This window comes from Thalia democratica, chromosome 6, assembly GCF_965202585.1.
Source record: "Thalia democratica chromosome 6, ktThaDemo2.hap1.1, whole genome shotgun sequence".
NCBI classification, from domain to species: Eukaryota; Metazoa; Chordata; class Thaliacea; order Salpida; family Salpidae; genus Thalia; species Thalia democratica.
In genome coordinates, this window is record NC_139170.1 from 26,103,765 (window position 1) to 26,127,340 (window position 23,576).

Here is a 23,576-nt window from a genome sequence, read left to right on the forward strand (position 1 = left end):
TTTTCTCTTTATTTGTTTTCATATGCATTTAAAATCAGACTTAAAAGCTTTTATTAAGTTACAACTTTTTTCTCCCTTTGAGTGGTAAAATTAGTTTATCTATATACATTTATATTCATAAACAAAACCTAAAAAAAAAAATTAAAGTTTCATACTCATTATATGCCAACTTTATAACTCTATATTAAGTTGATTATCTAAAATACCAGAGTAAAAGATATAGTCCGAAAAGAGTTGTGATAAGTTTAAACTTTTAATAGTTTTTATTGATGAAATAGTGAAAATGTTAGGTGCTTATATTTGAGTTTTTTTATTGAAGGTTTATTTTTCAGATAAATAACTTAATGTACTAAATAAAATGACTATAGCCTATGGCAGTAAGTTTTGTTTGAGTTGTACTAAGTAAAACTTGTTAAAGTAAAAGCTTTAGTTAATATAAAATTAAACTAGTTACTCTTTCTAGCAAATAATGTATTTAAAAAAAGATACAGCTGTTATTAGAATACTACTGTTTTTTAGCATTCTTCAATTAACATAAGATGTAAAAAGTCCAAACAATGTGTTGCAATGTGCTACTAGAGGGCTTTTATAATTGAACATAAAACTATGTAGTATCTTTACAGATAAAGATGATATTTTACTAATAACTAATATACAATTAGTTTTAGTTTACTACTAGTGGTCTGCTTATTTAACTTCAAAATTTCAGTTTAAAAGTTAATAAATTTTGCATTGTATTTTATAAAGGTAAAAATTAAATTTTATATTTTAAAAACTAATTGTATATTAAGAGGTTAATAATAAGATATTTTTTTGTTTTGCAAATATGTTCAAAAAATATTAAAAATATTTATTTAAGGTTAATGAGACTGAAGTTGTTACTGCAAACTCTTCATCAAGTGTTGAGGTATTGAATACTCCTGCTTGGATTCTCATTGGTGTTTCAATCTACATTTTCTTTTTAGTGTTACTGATAATAATTAAAAAAAGTTTAAAAGTGAGTTTTGCTTTGTTTTTAATTTCTTGTTTTATTCTTTGATTAATAATTTTTTTATATAAAACTGTTTTCATAAAATCACAAATTTGATTTAAAATTTATTGATGTTTTGAAATGATATTTGCTAAAACAACAAAATTGATAATTTTTGTATATTATAAATTAACAGTAAAAATAGCCTGAATTATAAGATTTGTTTGAAAACTGTCAAACAAAAACTAAGTGTACTAAGTAAGTATTTAAATCAGGAATGGGTCAAATGTGCACAAAGACACTTTAGCACAAAGGCTCACTTTTTCAGGAGAGATCACTTTTACACAAAAACTTTTTTGCACAAAGGGTCATTTTTGAATGAGAATAAAATAATATATAGAAAAAATAAAAAACAAGAAAAAAACAGTTAATCAAAAAAAAAAGAAAAATAAAAGTTACCAACCGATAGCAAGAGTTAGGGGATAAAGTGAAAGTAAAGAAAAAAATCAAATAGAAATTATTAACAAAATAAATAACAATAAGATAAAATAAATTAAAAAAATATAAAAAAGAAGAAAAAAAAAGTTACAGACCAAGGGTAAGGGTTAGAGGTAACATTGATAATAATAAAAAATCAAAGAGAGATTATTAATAGAAATAAATAAAAAATAGGTAAAAAATAAATTAATCAAAAATAAAAAAAGAAGAAAGAAAATACTTACTGACTGAGGGTGAGGGTTAGGGGTATTAGTGATAGTATAAAAAGATTAAAAAAAATTCAACCTGTGCAAAATTGACACCATACAAAATTGACCCTTTGTGCAAAAGTGTCTCTTCTTGCATATTTGACAGTTACCCATTTAAATCATGCTTTTTAAGTATATCAAAATTATTAAAATATGTTCTAAAAACAATGTACATTTAGTTTTTAAAAATAAATTAATACAACATTAAAGCAACACTCAAAAACATGAGCTATACTAAAACAATGAGAAGTAAACAAAATTTCACTAATATACTAATTACAAATGTAAAGACAATGCAAAGATATTATTTTCAAAATTCAAAGTACAGAAAAATAAAAGTTTTTTTTTTTTAATTTACAAAGTTCACTTCAGTAGCAATAAGCACTGTTGAGCTCTTTGAGCAAAGCATTGTTGACATAATAAATTAAAAAAAAAAACAAATAGTTCACTTACTCAGTTCATAAAAACTGAGTAGCTCACTAAAAACAATATAAAGTTTATAAGTATGTGGGTAAGGTCAAGATCGCTGGCGTTATACCAAGGAAATTAGAATTTATGCACAACATGTAAACTCGTTTGTTTTCTAGTTTGCCTTCACATTTAAAAAAATGACTATCAGTGTATTGAGTTTACTGAAAAAAAGCTTAGACTATTAAGAACAGTTAGCTGTAAAGTATATTGTTGGCTGCAGATTTTTGCTTTGTGAGTAACAGTTAGCCTTTTTTAATTTTTTTTCTCATCCTGAAGATTGAACTATAAATAAATAATCTAGTTAAAAGTTTTGCCTTGCAAAGTATAATTTGTTTTAACAATATTTTCAAGTACTTAGTAAAGTGATTGTCACTAAAAAAACCTAAATTTACACAGGTTAAGAACAGTATGTAACAATTTTTACAACTTTTTATTTAACTTTTGATCTAATCTGTATTGTATATCAATTTACTTGTTCAAATCGCATGAATTAAATTGCATATTGAGTCATACTAAATTAAATTTGCCTCATGAAGCTTTAAATTCAACAAATAATAATCAAATTTAACATTAGAAAAACTTTAAATCATAGATAACATATTGTGTATGAGTAAAAGAAAATTTAATTCCAATTTTAATTTCAATATTAATTTAAAATTTATACCATTTACTGACTGCAGAATATTACTAAACTGTGTCACTAATATTATGTCAAAAGAAGATTGTAACTGTAATCAAATGTTTAAAAGTTATTGATAAATAAACATAAATGTTTAGATATTAAAGTGTTTATTTTTTATTTACAAACTTTTCAAAATATTTAAGAATAATTTATAAGATCAGTATATACTAGTTTTTATGTTGCGTTATCTTAACTAACTTTTTTTTAGTCTGACATTTCCTGGGGGTGCACAACTAGTTCAAACCCAGAATCACCAAACGATTGCTGTGATTGTTGCATTTCTTGTGCCACAAGTTACAACCCAAAATATCCCTCTGCAGGTCTCTGTGGTGGCTGCTGTGGGCGTGGTGGCAAAACGGTAATTTTAAGATACCATAGTGTTACTTATTTGCAATTTTCTAATATAACGGAATAACCTTAAACATTTTCACCTGTTTATTTAATTTGACTTCTAACTTAAAAATGTAAACAAAGTTTAGATATTCCGCAATGCTGTTGTTGTTGGTTATGTGGTGAAATTGTTATTTATTAGTGATAGTGCGAAACATCTCAAATTTATTGGTGATGGCTTAAATAAATACTGATTAAAACTGATCAAACGACCGTATACTATAGTTTCACATTAAGCTGACAATGTCTTAGACATTGAACTGTGAATGATTTAGCTGCGTCAATTTTCAATAAGCTCATCCCGCAAGAAACTTTTTTAGTAAATCTGTCCTGTGGCCTATAAAGGTTGCCCAACCCAACTTTAAATTACCTTTAACAAAAAAATATACATCTTTAATTTGATTAGCAGAATATTTAGTTTGAATAAAATTTTGTTATTTATGCTTAAAAATTTAAAATATTCCTTATTTTTGTGTTCAAAAAAAAAACTTTGATCTTTTAACAAAACAGTGTTGCATAGACCATTTTTTACCAAGCTGGTTGTTTATTAAAAACAAATAAAATTAGTATTAACTTGACAATTACGAAATATTTGTTACGAAAAATTGATGCAGCTGTATAATTCACAGCTCAACTTCTTAAACATTATCAGCATAATGTTAGAATATAGTTTACGCTCGTTTGATCAGTTTTAATCAGAATTTATTTCGGCCATCATCAACAAAATTGAAAAGTTTTGCTAGGCTGTTGTTGTTGGTCGTGTAGTGAAGTTCTTTATTTATTATTGATTACGCGAAACATCTCAACTGTGTTGATAATGGCCGAAATCACACTAAGCTGACAATGTCTTAGACAATGAGCTTTGAATTATTTAGCTGCGTCAATTTATAAAAAAGTCCAGCACTTAAGAAACTTTTTTAGTAGATCTGACCTGTGGGATATTAAAGTTGCCCACCCCAACTTAAAATTATCTGTAACAAATATATACATTGTTAATTTGATTAACAAGGTCTTTAGTTTCAATAATATTGTTTATTTATGTTTAAAAACTTTTAAATATCCTTTATATGTTGTATTTTAAACAAAAAGAAATTAATCTTTTAACAAAACAATGTAGCATAAACCATTTTTTACCAAGCTGATTATTAAAAGTGATAAAGTTAGTACTAATTTGACAGTTATGAAATCTAACTTAGAAATTAAACTTTTAGACTTAAGTTTTAAACTTTTTCAGTTAAGTAAGTAAATTTAAATTCTTATATTTAATATTTTATTATTGTAATTCGAAATCATTTTTTATTGTTTTATAAATTTTAGCAACTCAAAAGGCTAAGTACTATAAACTATAACTATAGCATATTTTATTCTATAACTAATTGTGAATAATATTATTTTTCAGAAAACAAACTTTACTTATTGCTGCGAGAATCTTCACGAGGTATTTTTAAAATTTTATTAAAAGAAATTAAAGTTTTATAACTAAATAAATACTGTTTTATTTTACAAACGACTAATTAAAATAACATATAGACATTTTGTTTTTAAATAAAAAAATTATGTAAAAGTATTAAAGTTATCATGGTTAAAATTTAAAACAAGTTTCAATAATTAAAGTTGTTTCAGGGAGATTGTTGTGGACTCTAATTTTCGGTAGTTTTAAAATATGCGTAGATTGTAGAATTATTTGATCAATAGTGTTTTCATATAATTTATTCGATTCTAGCTTTTTACTAAACATTGATACTGTGAGGTATCTTAATTGACTAGTAAACTAGTTTTAAAACGACTGATTTTATTTGCACAAAATAAATAGTTGTATTATCTAAAATGCATCTAAGTCAGGGTTTCCCAAACTGGGCCAAGTGGCCCTTTTAGGGCCATTACAAAAATTTTTGGAGCCATGAGGTCATAATCTGAAATTTACACTAGATATTGTGGAGTTGATGATGAAGAGCAAAAAAAAAAGATCTTAGGCGTTTTTAATGGTAGTTTTGAAACTTATACTAGATATATTATGGAAAAATTTAGGAGCACACAAGCTGTAAAAGGGAAGCCACAAGTTGCAGGGTTGCCACATGGTCAGGAAAAGTCAGGAAAAAATTAAAATAATGACAAAAGTCAGGAAAAAATGGGGGGTTTTGAAAAAAAGTCAGGAAATTTGATTAAAAAAAAGTCAGATTTGTCAGTTCAAATTTACAAATTTCCTTATTTTCCAAAGCCTTCAAATGGTAAAAATTAATTAAAAATCCTTAAAGTCAGAGAAAAATTCCAAAATTTTCCTAGAAATTTACAAATTTATTTAATTTCCAATGCCTTCATCTGGTATAAGTTAGTAAAATATCCTTTGTAATACTGCAAAAATTTTCTATTAACATATTGAACAAGTACCCTACTTGAACTAGCAGATTTTTTTAAGCTTTTTAGTATTGATGATCTGTAGCAAGGACACTTCCATAGTGAAACTGTGATATATAGACACAAAATTAAATACAAGTGATGTTCATGTACTCTGTCACTGTCAAATATGGGAAGAAAAGCACTCACTGTACGTATGAATGGAGCTGGACATAGAAATAAAAGGCCAGGAGTTCACCAAATCCAATAATATTTCTATATTGCTGGATCAAGCTCCAGTGGGGTAAGTAGTGAGAGCAGCAGCAGAGTAGCAAGTTGTGAGAGCAGTGGTGTAAGCCCATCAATAGGTTTAGTAAGTAAGTCACAAACTACAACCGCTGAAATTTTGTGGGCATTACACACTGTCAAGCACAATTACTTAGCCAGTTCGTGTAACAAACTGGCGGAGCTGAACAAAAAGTGTTTCCTGACAGTGCAATGGCACAGTTATGTCAGATGGCCTGAACAAAATTATCATACATGATAAATTTGGCCTTGGACCACATTTCGAAAACATCTTGCTGGAATAATAATGGACAAGCTGTGTTTATAAGGTAATAATATAAGTATTTTGCTGATAGAACTGTTTATTGCAAATACATCAATTATACACTGATGGTTCAAGTGATGTAATGGAAGTTTGATGATTGAATTCACCAAAAAAACTGTTGTAGTAAAGTAAATTAGATTGAAAGCTATATATAGTTTCAAGTGTTAAATTATGTATTTTAGAATAAGTTAAAATTAATATTTGATTTAGAAAAGTCAGGAAAATTTTGGTAAAAAGTCAGGAAAAGTCAGGTAATTTTTCTCAGCTTGATCTGTGGCAACCATGCACAAGGCCATAATTTGAAACTTACACTAGAATTTCTGGAGTTGATGATGAAGAGCAAAATAAAAGGTCTTAGGCGTTTTTAATAGTAGTTTTAAAACTTATATTAGATACTATGGAAAAATTTCAGAAATTTAGGGGGCCACAAGCTGTAAAAGTGGAGCTACAAGGCCATAATTTGAACTTTACACTAGACATGCTGGACTTGGGAATTCATGATGAAAATCAAAACAAAAAAAATGTCTTAGTCGTTTTTAATAATAGATTTTTGAGAAATCTTGTTGGAGGGGGCCATAGCATTTTTAATTTCTTTAAAGGGGGCCTTTTAAAAAAAGTTTGGGAAACCCTGTTCTAAATAATATAAAAAACTTGATGAAAAAAGTAATTCTTTTATATAATTATGTACTTACACAAATCTAACGACATTCTGTTCATGAGACTAAAACTATTTTGATTGTATGCGTGTTTATGATAAAATATAAAATAAAAATATAGTTATATCATGTTTTAATTTGAGTTTCAATTTTGAGAGTTTTGGAATTTGCTATTGCTATACAATAATAAGTATCAACTTTAGTACATGTTGCCTACAAGCTGTTTATCCAGAGTTTCCACTTTACCTGGAATCCTGGAAAAACCTGGAGTTTGACAATTTTCACATGTTCAGTAGTAAAATTTCAATTTGACTTAAAAATTCTATCATATATATGAAAAAAAAATTACATCATCAATATTTTTTTTATTAAAAAACATATTTAAAGTAGCTTTACAGTATATTTTTAATGTTTTTATACTATTAAACACAGTTTCTTACCTTAAACTTAACTTTAAACTAAAAAAAGACCCAAAAATGTGTACTTTTAAAAACCTGGAAGAAATTTGGAAAACATAAAAGAAATTTTGAAAAAACGAGTGGCAACCCTGTTTATAAGATTGGATTACCAAGATGCCTTTGGAATTTCACATAAGCACCTAAGATACTCCCTGTGTTACAGCTTGTAATGTCAATACCATATATGCTGTTCACATATTTCCACCTTAAAGATTATTCATCCCCTCCTCAAAACTCTTTTTCTGTAAACGTTTTACAAGTTATTTTCTAGTGATGGCACTCCTAAAAGCTTATTGATCCTAAGACAGAAACCAACAAGCATTTTTCCTTGGAAAATCCATATATTTTTTGGTTAATTTGCTGTTCAAATGTACAAGAAGGTTCTTTAAGTAGTCTATATTAGCTTAATAGTAAAAGAAGTTGCTTTAGTTGTTTTGTTGAAATGATTTTGAATGTCTGAGAGATTAAATCTTCACCCAACAGTAATTAAAGCACAATTAAGACACAATTGTCAGTAAATCATTAGATGTGATATAGGTTCTAATAATAACACCGACTAACCAATCGTCTTTAACAAAGTCAGTATGTAATAAAAGTATACCTGTTTTGACAACATGCTTAAGTGGACATCTCTTAGGAAGTTAAGTAAATTACGCTATATTCGAATCTGAATTACTTTAAGCGTTTTTTAATACTTTTTTTAGTATTTATAGCTTATATAAGCAATTTTTGTCAATTCTAGTCCTATACCTTTTAAGTAACACTACTATTTTATATGTAAGATAGAAACTCAGTACTAACAGAAAACACATTTTGTTATTAAAAATAAGATATTGGAACTTAAAAAAGTGTCCAGAGATCCTAAAAGTTTTTTTTTCATTTAATGAAAATTCATTTCAAAGTTAAAAATTTTCTACATATAATTTAAAAAACTATTTAAGATTAAACTGTAAACTTCTAAAGAAGATTGCTCAAAAAATGAAAAATAAGATAGACTTAAAGTAAAATTATTATCTTCGCCTTCTTAGTTAAACCTTTAAAATGAGCCTATCAACTCACGAACTTTAATTGTTTATTTCCCAAAGGTTGCTTTAGGTCTTGTTTAGCAGTAAAAATATTCTGATAGCTATGATAAATCCCTCCAAAATTAGATAAGTTAGTAATAATAGTTTGGACCCTGAATGGCCTTAATAATTCTGACAAAATATGATTTTTCAAATCTTATCATTTATAATTAGCTAACAACTAGTAAGTTAACTTTTTAGACCATTTTATATACTATTTTACATGATGATTTTTTTTACTAAGCTTAATGCAATGTAAAGAAATCTTGGACACCCTGATGTCTGGTTGAAAAAATATTTTTCTAAATCAAAACTGTTCATTAAGATTTATGCAATCTATAGAGTTATCTAAGTTTATATAGCAGTAGTCGACCGAAGTCATTTCGCTCTTTTCTTGCTTATTTAAAAAATTTATTTGTATCTTTATTTTGTGGTGTAATTTCTAATTTAGTCACTTTTTTCTCCTTTGTTCTGTTTATTGCTTTAAGTTTATTTTACAATGTATAGTACTGCCTTTCCTAAAATATAAAACGCAACTTGAGTGTTTTAAATATAAATCGCTTTGTAAGGTTATCAATTTTTTTGAATAATCAAAGATTTGCTTAAAATTCTTATTTTAAAATCTGAAAAGTTAACATAGGTTTTAATCTCTGTGATCTCAGTCATTTTTGGATGTAAAAATTCCATTTTTAAAACTTTAGAATAAACAATAAAAAATATATTTTTTTTATTAGTGAATGGTTATTATACTTTCATTGCATCTTTATAAACTAGACTTTAGACTGTGAACTTAAAACAACCAGTTGATTTAGTGTTGTTTTGTTTGTTGTATTAGGTGTGTTAATTTCTAGAAACATAAATTTTGTGTGAATTCTATAAAATTATTTCAAAAGTTAGTAACTATAGTAAGTAGGATTTAGACTTCTTTTATACACATTCTGTAAAAATGCTTACTGTATCAGCTAGTTTAATTGTTTTTTGATTACTTTAAATACCGAATATAGTAGTTGTTAAAACAGCTAATTTTATTTAAAATTTCATTATGAAAAAATTTCTAAAATTTAGTGTATGAAGTTTGTATGTTTTATATATTTTCTTCAATTTATTTACATATTTATTTTTAATGTATTTATTCGTTTAAAATTCCTTAAAAGGTTGAACATATATTTTTAGTAATTTTATCACAATTTTACACAATAAATTGTTGTAGTATTAATATTTTTCTGTTTATTTTAAGCCGTTTTGACACAACAAAATAACAAAAATTATTAACGAAAGCAGTAGCTTATTAAAACATTGATAATAACAAGTGTATCAAGTTTAAAAGTGTATTCACTTTATTATAATTTATAGTCGTGCGGTGAAAGTCAATTTTGTAAAGACTTTTGTCCTTGTTTGTTTTGTTCTTGGTGTTCCTACCCGCAAATACAGTGTGAAAGTCCAGATTGCTCTCAAGTTGGCTGCCTTTGTTTCACAATCGATCTCACTTAATTCCCATGAATACTTCAAAAGAACTTAAGTTGCTGAATGGTCTGTTTTTATTATTTGTACTTTTTTATAGTAAAATTGACGATTAAAATGGAGTACCTTTTGTTTATGAAGTACTCTTAAAATATTAAATTTTGGATAATTTATTAAAAGTCTATTTACTTGTTTACTTTCAGGTGCCAAGATAAAAAGTTTGGAGTTAGTAAAACTTACAGATAATGGCTTCGATTTTAAAAGTGGTTGTGCAGTAATTGAAGTTGTTTTTCCGTATGTCAACGATAAAAATTCGAAAGAAAACATAATTGAAGAAATTAAGTTTAAGAATTATTACACTGAATCAATTACCATTAAAGTAAAGGTGTGGTTAATTAGATATTTAACATTTTTAATTAGATTTTAACAATCTTTACAAAAAATGTTGTTTCAATGACAAAATAAAATGAATAATAAAATAAAAAAGCTAGTGAATTTTCTGATAAGGCTGAAAATAAAAAGAAAATTGAGTTTGATGTATTTGATATCGCTGATTACAAAATTATACTTATTAAATGTTTCCAACCAGCTTAATTTTAATAGTTTTTAAATAAAAAATACCTTATGAATTCTCAAAGATGTTGTAGTTGCAATAAAATAAGTTATCTACCACCCATTTTGTGTTGTAATGGTTCATTTAAATCAGGGTTTTCCAAAGTGGGTAGTACCGCTCCTTAAAGGTGATTTTTCTATCAGGAGCAATAACTAGTAAGTAGGTTATACAGTAATTGAGTAAATAATTTGTAAAAAAGCGATATCTGACAAAGTGGGATGATTATTTATATATTTCTATCAAGTGAGTGATTATGAAAATAAGTTCGGCAAACCTAGGGTTAAAGTTATTTATTTTATTTTAGTAACAAAGTAAAAAAACTTTCTGAGAAATTCTAACTCACAGGTGGTAAAAAGTTACTTTTTTTTTAATTTTTTTCATTTAAACATAGCTCACCGAGGTTTGTTTCAATATTAATATTTATAATAAAAAACAAATGTTTAAGCACTGCTTTGGTTTATTACCGGTTTCGGTGGGCCTTGGCCGACCTTTTCAAATAATTTCAAAACAGTAAATAACATTTAGACATTGGCAGTAATGTGAATCTGAATATTAATATTTAAAAAACAATGATTCCATCGGTTACTGGTACTGACCTTTTATCAAGTAATCTTGAATTGTAAAGTATTTACATAATTTTTATATTAAATCAGATAATTTTTCTACGTTTATATGTAAGTTTTTTTTTTAATAATTGAAATATTAACCAATAGATTGATGATAAAACAAGTTTTTCTAACAACAAATGGAAGAATTTATTGAGAAATTTTAAAATGATGCCTAATCCTCATTATGACTTCAAAAGTCAAGTAAATTAGTTGAAAATTTTGTTCTCGACAATTATTTTTTATCAACAATTTTATAAATTAGCTTTAAGAAATTTAATTATAATGTTTAAGTTTTACTGTATAAAAAACTTTTTTAGAGTGTTAAAATTTAAACTTGATTATGATTACTAAACTTTAAATTATTCAAATTATAACTACGCTGTAAATAATTTTAAGCGTTTAAATCCTATTTAAATGAATGAATGATTATTATTACTAAATATTTTTTTACATCCTAATTAGGAAAATAGTAATTACAGGCTTAAATTATTGTTAGTTTAGCTGTAAAAAATAAGCAAAGTCAAGCTAAACAACTGTAACAATATAAAATTAAAACCTTTATTTAAAAGATGTAATTTAGATTTTTATTCTTAATAAACTAATTTTGTGACCAGTTTTGTGAGAATTTTTCTATAAAATTTCAATGCAAAAAGAAAATGAAAGCTAAACTTATAAACTAGGCACTTATTACCTTTATTTAAAAGATGTAATTTAGATTTTTATTCTTAATAAACTAATTTTGTGACCAGTTTTGTGAGAATTTTTCTATAAAATTTCAATGCAAAAAGAAAATGAAAGCTAAACTTATAAACTAGGCACTTATTACAACCTAAACTTTAAGCAACTTTATTAGATAAATTGTTTTTGTTTATTTAAATATAAATTAAATTACTTTCGTATACTAGTAATTTTTTCATAATATTAGATAAATAATTTTACTATGAACGGTTTATTTTTCATTTATATGTGTTTTTTGGCAAACTGTATTTGAACATACATATATTTTTTTAATATAAGAGTATTATTTTAAATTATTTTTGTTAATTAAACTAGTTTTAGTTTTAATTATTGTAGTAAAAAAGTTCATTTACTCATAACATTGTATAACTATAAACAGAATGAATTCACTATTAAAAGTTCAATGTTTAAATTTCCTCTTGATATAAGTTTGGCAAAAACCTTAAAAATTGTTTTAAGACAATCATCTCCAAATTGGAATACGTTTACAATTGAAAATATTGAATTTTTTCAACGAGAAACAAAACCTGTTGCTAAAATTGATACAAATGAAGTAACGAAGTTAGTATCGAAGTATGCTTATTTTTCATAGAAAACGCATATACTTGTTTTACAAAGATTATTTTGCTTCAATGTTTAATACCAAACAAACTTATAGCATTAGATTATCAATACTTAACTGTATCAAGTATAATAAACTGAATAATTTTGTGCAACTTGTTAGTGTGGGGAAAACGCAGCATCTGGACACAAGTCAATCGGAGTTCAACGAAATGTGCCAATCTGTACAGCACCTGTGTTTACTGGTTGGCCAATTAGAATCTGCTGCGGCACCTAGCGAATGTAGAACTTTAAACAGAATCGAAGGGAGTAATTCTTTGTATGATGTAAACATGCTCAACTATAACTAATGTCACTGTGTTTTTTATTTTTCAAAATCAACTTTGGATGTTTTATTTTTAGATAGTTTTTTAGTTTTATTATTTCTCAATTGTCTTTCTTAAATTATTTTTTCGTCTCGAATGATAATGACAAATTTGGATTAAAAATGTTGTTTAGTATGTTTAGAGATTATTAAAAAACATCGTTTTTTATGAAGTATTTTAGTGAATCCACCATACTACCTAAATAGAGTCACGACTAAACGCTCCTTGGAAGAACTAAAAATAACTGTTCGTCCCCATTTATAATAAATTCTTTTAATACTAGTTAATTACCAATTAAATTTTTGCTTGCTTACTCATTAAAGCTCCCTGATAGCCAAAATAAAATTTCCCTTAAATGGGCGATATTGCCAACTTTTAGAAATCTTTTTGTATAACTATAAGATCTGGGGTCATACTTTTTTAGTTGTTTAAACTTTAAAGATATTTTTTTTTCCTTGATCAAACTTTTTATTACAACTATATAATATTAAATTTATTTATTTACCTATCACTGTTACCGCTATGCCTTACCCTTAGTTTTAACTATTTTTTTTTTTTTTTGTTTTTTTTAATCACAATTACCCCTTACCCTTGGTCGGTATTTTATCTAATTTTCTTTAGTTTTTGAACTATTTATTTTTATTAATTTTTGTTTTGATTGTATTTTATTATTTATTAATTACTATTACATTTTAATATTTCCTTACTATTCGTTTTTTTAATGTATATAAAACTGAAAAATACATGTTTTATTTAGTATCAGGGTTGCCACTTTACCTGGAAAAACCTGGAATTTGACAATTTAGGCAAAAAAAAAACCTTGAAAAACCTAGATTTATTAAAACTTTTGACAATTTTCACATTTTCAGTAGTAAAATTTTAATTTAACTTAAAAAATCTTTCATATAAAAAATATGTTTGGTCATAATCAAAATTTGTTTTCATTAAAAAACATATTTAAAGAAGCTTTACAGTATCTTTTCAATGTTTTTATACTATCTAACACATTTTTCTTACTTTAAACTTAACTTTAAATACCCAATTTTAGAATATAATAGTCCCAAATATGTGTACTTTTCAAAACCTGGAAGAAATACGGAAACATATTTGAAAAAACGAGTGGCAACCCTGTTAGTATTCAATTTGAAACAATAACTTTTTGGCTAAAACATATCTGGGATCATTATTTTTACTTGTTAAAAGCTGGTTGTTGTTTTATTTTATCCAAACTATCGACGTAGAACAAAGGTAAACCTAAAATTAATATATTTTGATGAATACAATTTAATCTTTTTATATATTTTCATATAAGTAAAAAAGTGGAAATGAACTGTTTTAAATATTGTATAGTAATAAAAGAAAAAAACTATTTTAGAAACAAGATCGCAACTCTGCAGCCTTTTATAAGTTGCTTTCCTAGAAAAAATTGATAATAAACAATGAACTTTACCGCAAGATCAACAACAACAGCATCCGAGACAATCCTACGACCGGTTTCGTCCTTATTAGGACTCATCAGGCAGGAATAGTCGCGAGAAACCGCTATTGTGATCTTAAACAAGCGGGCTTAAGTACTAAGCACTGAAGCGAACGTTTGTGGGTAAAGTTGAAAAAATGACACAGCTATATCATTCACAGCTCAACGTCTCAGACATTGTCAGCTTGTTGTGAGATTGTAGTCTGCGCTCGTTTGATCAGTCGTAGGATTGTCTCGGATGCTGTTGTTGTTGATCTTGCGGTAAAGTTCATTGTTTATTATCGATGGCATAAAACATCTCAACATTGTTGATGATGGCCGAAATAAATATTGGCTAGAAAAAATTGCTCATGGGCTGCCTTAGAGATAAAAATATATTTTTATTGCAGCATTTATTAGAAATAATTGAAGTTATTGTTATAAAAAATACATTTTAAACTAAAAATTTTTAAAAATAATTAAATTAGAACGCTAGTAAAAAGTAGTTATTTGTTTGGGGCCTTGTTATAAGTTTTCATGTCAAAAATATGTTTATCTTTTTTATATGTTTACTTACCTGAAACGTACCTAGCTGGCCACAGGTGTTTGTCGATCTTTTTGTTGTTTTTTAGTATTAAAAAAACCTTATACATTTTTGTAAGCATAATATGTTTCAAAATACATTACTATTGAAAATTATATGTGAAGTATAAAAACCTTCACCGATTTAAAAAAAAGTTCTAATTCAATACCATAAAAATAACAAAAAGAAGAAATTACCTAAACTTTCTGTTTGTTTAATATTAAACTAAAATGTTATACCTAATCCAAGAAACTAACTCAAATAAAATTATCATAAAGTTAGTATCATGTCATAAAATTAACCGAAAATCAGTTGACTTCAATCATAATAACTTTATTAAACTAGGCCTGACTATTTTCATTTCAAACGTTCAAAAATCCGACGGACACAATTGTTAATATAGTGATTTCAGAGAAAATTGACTCTAACTCTATTAATTTCATGTTTTAGTTAACTCAATGTTTTGATTTTTAGAAAACAAATAAAGCGATTTTAAGAACTAGAGGAGAAATAAATGTGCTTTTTGTTTTTTTTCAAGTCAAAAAAAAAGTTTTAAAAATCAGTTTCATGTAAAGATGTTTCAAAACACAAAAATATCAAAGATTTATTATTGTACGTTCAAATTAAACTTAGGGTTGCTACTTTATTTTTTGCAATTTTTTTCCAGGTTTTCTAAATTTCTTCCAGAGTTTTAAAATTTCTTCATGGTTATAAAAGTAAATTGTTTTTTGACCATTTTCATTAGTAAGTTAATTTTAAGTTAAAAAAAAGTGTTTTTTGATAGATTTAGACTACTTAAACGATACTCTATCACTACATTATCTTTGTTTTATTCTATTGCAACCTGTACTAACATTTGAAATCAGCTTCTTTAAATTTTTTCTCATATGATTTTTCAAAAGTCTTTATTCTGTTGATATACGACCTAAATAGTCATACGGTCTAATTAAAATTTCTGTTAGTGTTAATTTGTTTGTTTAGTAATAGTCATTTAGCTATTTAGTTAAATATTTTTTTTTATAAGTTGCAATAATTAAATAAAAGTTAAATATAAAAATGATAACAAGAACCAAGTGCGAGAAATAAATCTAAATTTAAAGTATGAATAATTAAAATTCAATATAACTTACAACTCTTGCATTTTTACTTGCTTCACTTCACACTGGTCTTTAACAATAGTTTTTTTTAGTGCAATTTAAATTTTATCATCGAAAAACTTACTTATCTTCTGTAAAATACGATGAAGTTAACGAAAAGAGCAAAATAAATATTGAACTATGTTCTGTGTTCCTATTTTTAAACTTTATGATTAAAATGTAGATACGTATACGATTTTACAATTAAAAACTACTTTACAAAAACTTACGATTTAGTTTAAAAAAAAACTTTAGAAATAAAAAATCTGTTTTTACATATCTTACAAAAGTATTGAACAATATTTTTAGATGATTGCAAAAATTAAAAGGCAGGAGTTAACAACTTATTCTGTCTTTTTTTTCATTTTCAGGTTTTTAATATTTTTTTTGTAGAAGATTCAAGGTTTTTTTTTCAAAATTTCTCAATTTCAGGCTTTTTTGCGTTAAGTATCAAATTCCAGGTTTTGTGGCAACCCTGTAAAACTATTAAGTATTTGAGTACTTTTTTCCTCTTAGCTTAAAATAGAATGCTAATTAACTATGAATTGGATTCTATTAAATTAAAATAATGAATTTAAAAGAAAAAAAAAAAGAATCAAATACTAGCGCTAGGGAATAAAATAAAACATTTATAAAATTTTTAGGTGCTTCAGCTGTTTTGATATTATGCTAGTTTATTTAAAGTATTCAAAAACTTTTTTAATTCATTACTTGTGACCAAGACTAAAATAACGTTAAATTACAAAACTCTTGCTTTATTATCGAAATGATTACGTTAACTAGAATTTAATAATTTTCAATTGTAAATTAAAACAAAAAATAGAGCGCAAGAAATTTAATTATAACTTTGAAGTTTTTAATCTTCGTTTCAGTTGCTAAAATTTTTACAATGAGAATGTAGCAACAACTTCATTTTTTAAGTTCAATACACTAACCCAAAATTTCTAAAAACTGTCTATCAAATTATAAACCACAAAAGCAATAAGTTATTTTTTTATAATAACAAATAAGATAGTTTTACTATACTCCAAGGTTCTTTTGTTTTGTATAATGTTGTAAATACTTAACTATGCAAGATAGTAAAAGAAGACAAATAGTTATTATCTAAAAAAAGAGAATAAAAAACTAGCAAATACTAAAATAAAATTAGCAAAGTTTTAGTTAACAAAAGCTAGATTGACAATAAAATTAAAATGAGCAAAAATATTATACAAACAACATATATAAAAAAAATGTTAAGGAAAAAACTAGGTGGCACCTTTATCTACAAATTTCAAGATTTATTATCAGAATATTAACATCTCTTTAGTGTTTATATATGGTACAAACTACTTTGTTTAAGCCATTTTAAACCTATAAAATCATGTTTTTTTGAATGTTGACATTATCATACATAAGTACAAAATTTGGTTATTACTAATACAGACTTTAATTTTGTCATTTCAGTTAAATGTTATATATTGTTTATTGAACTAAAAAAAAAGCGCTTAAATATTTGGTCAAAGAACCTGGTGTACGAAAAAACCTTTCGGTTATCGATTCATACACCAGGACACAGTTTTAAGTCATGTCCAGGACATGTTTAGTTTATATTTGTTATTGTTTTTGCTTTTTATCTTAAAAAAATTTGACTTTTTACATATAAAACAAATAAGATACAAAACACCGTTTCAGTTAAAATCTCGAACAAGTCTATATTTCCAAATATGAGACAATATAAGTAAAGCTTTTATTTTTCATTTTTAATAACAGCCGTTTTTAGTTTTATATAATATAAGTTCTAGTTGTCAAGCTTGATAAGTAAAATGTAAAAAAGAATTTACAACAGCTGTATTTAAAACATTTTTGTATTAATAAAAGGTAAAAGTAGTTATATTTATAAATGTAAGCTTAATCCTTTAAAAGTCGAAAGATGTAAAAGTCATTAAAAAAAAAATAAAAATCATAAGGTGCTTTTAACTTATCGCTAGATAACAATATTAAAATATTAACGAAGGGGAAGGGTCTTTTTATAACAAAAAAAAATTTGCACGGCGTCACTTTTGCAGAAAGTTTTAGTTTTGCACGAGTCGTCATTTTTGTAGCAGCAGTCTCTGTTGCACGAGTAGTCACTTTTGTAAGGTGCGTCACTTTTTAACGAGGTTAAAGTCATGGTAAGGGTCAGTGTTATGGTTAGGTTCAGAATGAATACGTGCAAAGTGATAACGTGCAAAAGTAACTGCTTGTGCTAAATAGACCACTCGTGTAAAGCAGATTTCGTTGCAAAAGTGACGCCGTAAAAACGTGACAATTCGTTCAAACGTGACCACTAGGTTTGTAAGCATTATCTGCTTGTTCCGAGACATTTTAAAAAAGAAAACAGTTTTTTTTTACTCTAGCTTAACACTATATAAAGCCGAGCGCGGCTCAAAAATGAGTATGTTTTGCAGTTTTTGCAATTTTCGAATATTCTTGAGAAGAATGTTAAAACTTCCGTCGTGCTTAAGCGTCGCAGCTTTTTGTTTAAAGCGAGTGCGCTTTGCATTTGCAGGTTCCTTCGCTTTTCGTTTCGGCTAGCTATCATTGTTGGAAAGAATAGTTATAATTTAAGCTAACGCTCTTTTGTTTTAGCAGGCACTTATTAGATTCTTTGTGAACCAGATTTCACTATTTTTTGTTAGAACCGCGTATTGTTTGACTTAGTAACAAACAGGACCTCGAGAAACGTTTACCAGATCGTGTTTCGGTCTAGTTGTGAACGTCACTTAGATTATATTTTAGTGACTATATACATGGTTGCCACTGATCAAGCTGAGAAAAATTTCCTGACTTTTCTAAATCAGTTTTACTTATATAAATAGTTCACTTAGTAAAATAAAATACTACCCAAACTATTTAATATAAGTTCCTTAAATTTAAAATCAATTAAAAAAGAATATATTTAAGTAACTGTAAAAAAAAGACATAAAAAAGTAAACTATATATCTGTTGTATAAAATATTTCCTCTTATCGTTTAGTATAAAATTTGTAACAAATAAATATACTCTTATTTACTTAAAAAACTTAGGTTACTCTACAAAAAATACAAACAATAAGTAAACTTAATCTTGGCATATACCTCATTTATAACTTAATTTATAAATTTAAACAACTTTGAAAAAATTATAAAGAGGTAAATTATACACATTAACTTGTTACATAAAATACTAAACTAACTGCTTAGTTATAAAGAACTCAATTATTTAAACAAAAAAGACTTTTATTCTAAAATTATGCTAGATAAACTTTTGTGTATATATCACAGTTTCACTATGGAAGTATCCTTGCTACAGATCATCAATACTAAAAAGCTTACAAAATCTGCTTGTTCAAGTAAGGTACTTGTTCAATATGTTAATAGAAAACTTTTGCAGTTTTATAAAGGATATTTTACTAATTTATACCAGGTGAAGGCATTGGAAACAAAATTAACTACTTTTGTAAATTTCTAGGAAAATTTTAGAATTTTTTTCAGACTTTATAGGACTTTTAATTAATTTTTACCATTTGAAGGCTTTGGAAAACAAGGAATTTTGTAAATTTAAACTGACAAAATCTGACTTTTTTTCATCAAATTTCCTGACTTTTTTTCAAAACCCCCCATTTTTTCCTGACTTTTGTCATTTTTTCCTGACTTTTCCTGATTTCTTGACCGAGTTGCAACCCTGTATATACGTTCAGCTTTCGTTATTTTTTAGCGACTGTTACTCAGCATTGCACTTATATAGTAGTTCACTGACTTCAATAAACACCGCTGAGAAACGAATGCAAGTGTAATTCAATACACTTTTCAACTTTCGTTGATCGCTACAACCGTTTTTCGAGCTTTACACTCCTACAGTGAGTTATTTTCCTGTAAGAATCGCCAAAAAACTAAAGAAAGTGTATATTTGGTTTGTATTTATTCCAGCTTTCTTTCTTTTTAACAACGGTTTCTCAAGTAGAAACTTCTATTATAGTTCAACCAAAGCAGGCTTTTAGACGTTTCAAGTCCTAGCTTGGCTCTAACTTCAGTAAGAATTGCTGAGGACTGTAAACAAACGCTAATATATTTAATAAAATTTGCCCTGCAAACAAACCATTGAGCTCTGACTTGCATGTCTGTGAGTGTCATTTTCTATCGCTTGTTGTAATATAAAATTAGAGTGCCGAACCTATACTTTTAGTATTAGTAGTAGAACGTAGTTAAGTAAGTTCTAATATTGATAAAATTAGTGTATCGTATTTTAATCTATATTAAATTTTATATAGTGTAGTATACGTTGAAATCACTAAGAATGAATTAAAGATTTACTTTCTAGTCTATGTCAAGATTATATGTCAAGTTATATAATAGAACCATCATAGACTAACTGAAACTATTTGGAATGATGCATAAGTTATTAGAATCAGAGGGTTATAGGGTGCATCCTTTGCCACTCAAACTGAAAATTTTGTATTAATGCTTTGTCTAACTATTTTTGCGTTTCAAACCATACAAAAACACACAACAAAAAATAAGAAAGCTTTCTAGCTATTAGTACAGTAGAGCTAAAGAATTTTGAAAACTTAGATTTTTATAACTATTTTAGTAAAAGGTCGAATTTGTTTTTAACTTTACGGTTAAAACAACTTTTATAGTATACTATTACTTATCTACAAAATATTTAAATACGTTTATTCAGAGCTTTAGAACTTTGAAAAATACATAAAGAACAAGTATACGTTGAGAATTCATTTAAAACAAAATTAAATCACAATAGTTTATTTCTTTATTTAACTATTTTTCATTTTGAGGTTTAGTACGTCCTTCTCGATTATTTGTAGATATATTGTCTTGAAGCGTGTTTTCTCAAAAAAGTTACAAAAATGCTAGACAATTTAACACCTCATTCGGGAGCGTCGTTAACAACACTCATGTAATTTATTATTTCTTTTGCACCTAAGTAATATTTGTCGCTAGTCCATTTTCCTGGAGGTTTGATAATTCCTAGAAGCTTATTCTTTTCTTGAGGCAAAAACTGATAAGCCTTTTTACTTTAAATTTCCATCCGATGTTAAGCTAGTTCTGTCGTTCGTACAAGATAGTTTTTTTTTTTGGAGCAGTCCATTTTTGCCTGGTAGTTGATCAAACTGCTTTAGTTATCTTGGTATGGCATTTCTGAATATGTGAATAATTTGTATCGACTAACTTCTAAAACTTTTTACTTTACACGTTAGTCTATCAAAAGATTTGTGCTTGTAATAGATAAGTTTGTCAAAAAATATTATTCTATCTTCAAAGATCACTGGCATTTCTTATATTTAATTTACTATTCTTAATTAAAATAAAAAGATTTTTTTATTTTTTTTTTAAATTGCAACAAATACTTATTTCTTAATACCCTTTTCTTACTTAAAGCATGTAGAACTTTAACCTTTGTTAAGTAGACAGAGTAAAGATGGATTAAAAAAAAACACAATAAATTATTTATATACTTTTTAAACTATTGCAACAAAAAATTGTTTCTAATTATTTTTTTATAATTAAACATTTAAAACTTTAATCTTTGTTTAGTACGCAGAGTATGATAGATTAAAAAAAACAAACATGAAAAATGACAATATACTTTAATAAACTAAAATCAAAATAAATGAAGTAAATAAAATTAAAAAAGAAGTTAAATTAAAGTGCTTCTTATTAACAATTGTTTTGTTCTAAAGTTTTTTATTTCAAGTGCAATTTTATTCAACATAAACACCAAGCTTTTTAATAATGTAAAATTTGAAGAAACAAGTCATTCGTTAAAAAAACTTACTAACTAAAAACATTATCACAGCGACTATGAAGTAATTTTTTAAATTAAAAGATTGCTTTAATACTTAAGAAAAACACCAAAAGAAAAGTATATTAATAAATACTAATAATTTAAACAAATCTATAACTTATTTTGGCTAATGAAAAAAGACTTATTGCTTCAGTTTTAATAATTCTAAATGATAAAAAGTAAGAAAAAAATTGAAAAATATGCTTTATCTTAAATTTTGCATCAAATGTATAAAAAACTTAAATTTAGAGCATGAATGAAAACTATCAAATAAATACAGCTCCGAGTATAAGTTTTTTTTTTGACAACGGAATGAGGATAGTCTCATTTCAAACTTATAGTAAAAAATAAATATTATGATTTAGCCTACAAGAAACAAAAACTTTTTAAATAAATTTGCACGATTTCAAACTACGCGATTCAGTTAGGCACAAATCAAACGAGCATTTGTCACGTGGGAAATTTCATCCAGCATTTTTTAGCAGCAAAATCAGAACGAAAATACTTCTTTCTTAAAAACAGAAGAAAATAGAATCTATGCCATGTCACAGGGCAGATTGCAAATTTTCAACCCACAACCGAGCGGTCTCATCGTTTTCGGCAACAAAATGGTACGACCGTTTCGTTAAGTTCATCTGTTAAAATTTATTATATATGTTAAACGTTAGTTTTTTGATACAAATAATTATAAAGATTTAAATCTAGATAAACTTTCAAAAAAATAAAAAGAATAAAAGTTTTTGATATATATATATTTATTTATTTATTTAATTTTGTTTACAAGTTTCGAGCCTAGATACTAATTAATTGTAAATAAATTACTTACTGTAATGAAACTTTTCGATGTTGAGGATTTAGGAGCTCCTGAAATGGGTTCTCCGAGTTTAACAGATTCCAGATCTTTTAAATCTATAATTGTCTTGCAGTTTGTGTCGTGGGAGTTTTCATATTGTCGCAGCTGAGACAAAAAACTATTAACATAAATACTAAACTTTTGAGAATGTTGATTAAAAAAAAACTAACTTGATGTTTTATCAAATCAAGCACAAAAAATCTCAATTTCCAGGATTTCATAACTTGACCTTGTTTGTATAGTAAGCCTTCGTAACTTCTTACCTAAAATAAAAAAGTCTTGAAGGCACAGGTAAAATAGCAAAAATTAATTAACTTATCAGTTTTACAGTGTATTGAAAAACATCTAACTTCTTCAGTTTGGTTGTTAGTGAACTGAAGCTGGTTAGTTTGATTGTAATCGGGTTCCTGGTGAGATGCGAAATCTTCATCACACACCGACACATTGCAGCTGGGTGAGAGGGAGCTGCAAACTGAACTTTCGTGGATGCTGTATCGAGACTCGGCTGCCATCTGCTCAGCTATCACGCTTGCTTTCTGTGAAACAAATAGTATAAGTTTAACTTTGCTACAAAATGTAAATTAGTTTTAGCCGAATAACTAAAAGTTGAAAATTCATTAAAATCTCAAATTTTTTATTATCTTTTAAAATGTCGTTATACTTTAAAAAAATGTTTACATTAAATTGATTGAAACAATAAATAAAACTTTATAAGTAAAACACTAAACTCGATGAAAACGAAGCACCTCAAGCTTAAACTATCACACCAAACATATAATACTTAAAAATTAAAGTTAGTAAGACTTAGATAAAATTGTAATACAAGTATATATAGTAAAAGTAGTACATGGAATGTACTGTACAATTAAAAACATTCAACATCTGAAAATTGTTACATTTTTAAAATTTACTTTCATGTAATTTTTATTAAAGTTTGAAATACAACCCAAAGAAAAACAATAAAAAGGTTAAGTTTAGATTTAATATTGAAAACAAAATTTTAAGCTTTAAAAAAT

General features: G+C 26.3%; 3 protein-coding genes across 3 annotated transcripts in view; 2 read left to right on the forward strand and 1 right to left on the reverse strand.

Moving 5' to 3' along the window:
• Positions 1-319: 319 nt before the first annotated feature.
• On the forward strand, positions 320-9,864 carry LOC145838453 (uncharacterized). The gene is made up of 6 exons (XM_082946045.1): positions 320-377; positions 860-997; positions 3,078-3,227; positions 4,659-4,697; positions 4,883-4,909; positions 9,735-9,864. Exons 1-5 carry the CDS (start codon positions 372-374, stop codon positions 4,901-4,903), a joined length of 354 nt encoding a protein of 117 aa, XP_082802171.1. The 5' UTR covers positions 320-371; the 3' UTR covers positions 4,904-4,909; positions 9,735-9,864.
• Positions 9,746-13,305, forward strand: LOC145838452 (uncharacterized). The gene is made up of 5 exons (XM_082946044.1): positions 9,746-9,911; positions 10,046-10,227; positions 11,169-11,264; positions 12,181-12,362; positions 12,526-13,305. Exons 1-5 carry the CDS (start codon positions 9,878-9,880, stop codon positions 12,710-12,712), a joined length of 681 nt encoding a protein of 226 aa, XP_082802170.1. The 5' UTR covers positions 9,746-9,877; the 3' UTR covers positions 12,713-13,305.
• Positions 13,306-21,723: 8,418 nt separating this feature from the next.
• Positions 21,724-23,576, reverse strand: part of LOC145837818 (myotubularin-related protein 5-like) — a 43,358-nt gene continuing 41,505 nt past the window's right edge. Inside the window, exons 38-41 of the mRNA XM_082945269.1 lie at positions 22,911-23,096; positions 22,731-22,823; positions 22,534-22,665; positions 21,724-22,342 (exon numbers count right to left, since the gene is read on the reverse strand). Coding sequence (XP_082801395.1) covers positions 22,253-22,342; positions 22,534-22,665; positions 22,731-22,823; positions 22,911-23,096 — 501 coding nt within the window. The 3' untranslated portion in view covers positions 21,724-22,252. The remainder of the gene's footprint in view (positions 22,343-22,533; positions 22,666-22,730; positions 22,824-22,910; positions 23,097-23,576) is intronic.

What these genes read in the sequence shown, in the direction of transcription:
- LOC145838453 (XM_082946045.1), top strand. An exon ending in TAATTAAAAAAAGTTTAAAA is followed by an intron (nt 998 to 3,077) that starts GTGAGTTTTGCT and finishes ACTTTTTTTTAG; the next exon opens with TCTGACATTTCCTGGGGGTG. An exon ending in GCTGCGAGAATCTTCACGAG is followed by an intron (nt 4,698 to 4,882) that starts GTATTTTTAAAA and finishes AAGTTGTTTCAG; the next exon opens with GGAGATTGTTGTGGACTCTA.
- LOC145838452 (XM_082946044.1), top strand. Translation starts at nt 9,878, where the DNA reads ATGAATACTTCAAAAGAACTTAAGTTGCTGAATG. An exon ending in CAATTACCATTAAAGTAAAG is followed by an intron (nt 10,228 to 11,168) that starts GTGTGGTTAATT and finishes ATTAACCAATAG; the next exon opens with ATTGATGATAAAACAAGTTT. An exon ending in GATACAAATGAAGTAACGAA is followed by an intron (nt 12,363 to 12,525) that starts GTTAGTATCGAA and finishes GCAACTTGTTAG; the next exon opens with TGTGGGGAAAACGCAGCATC.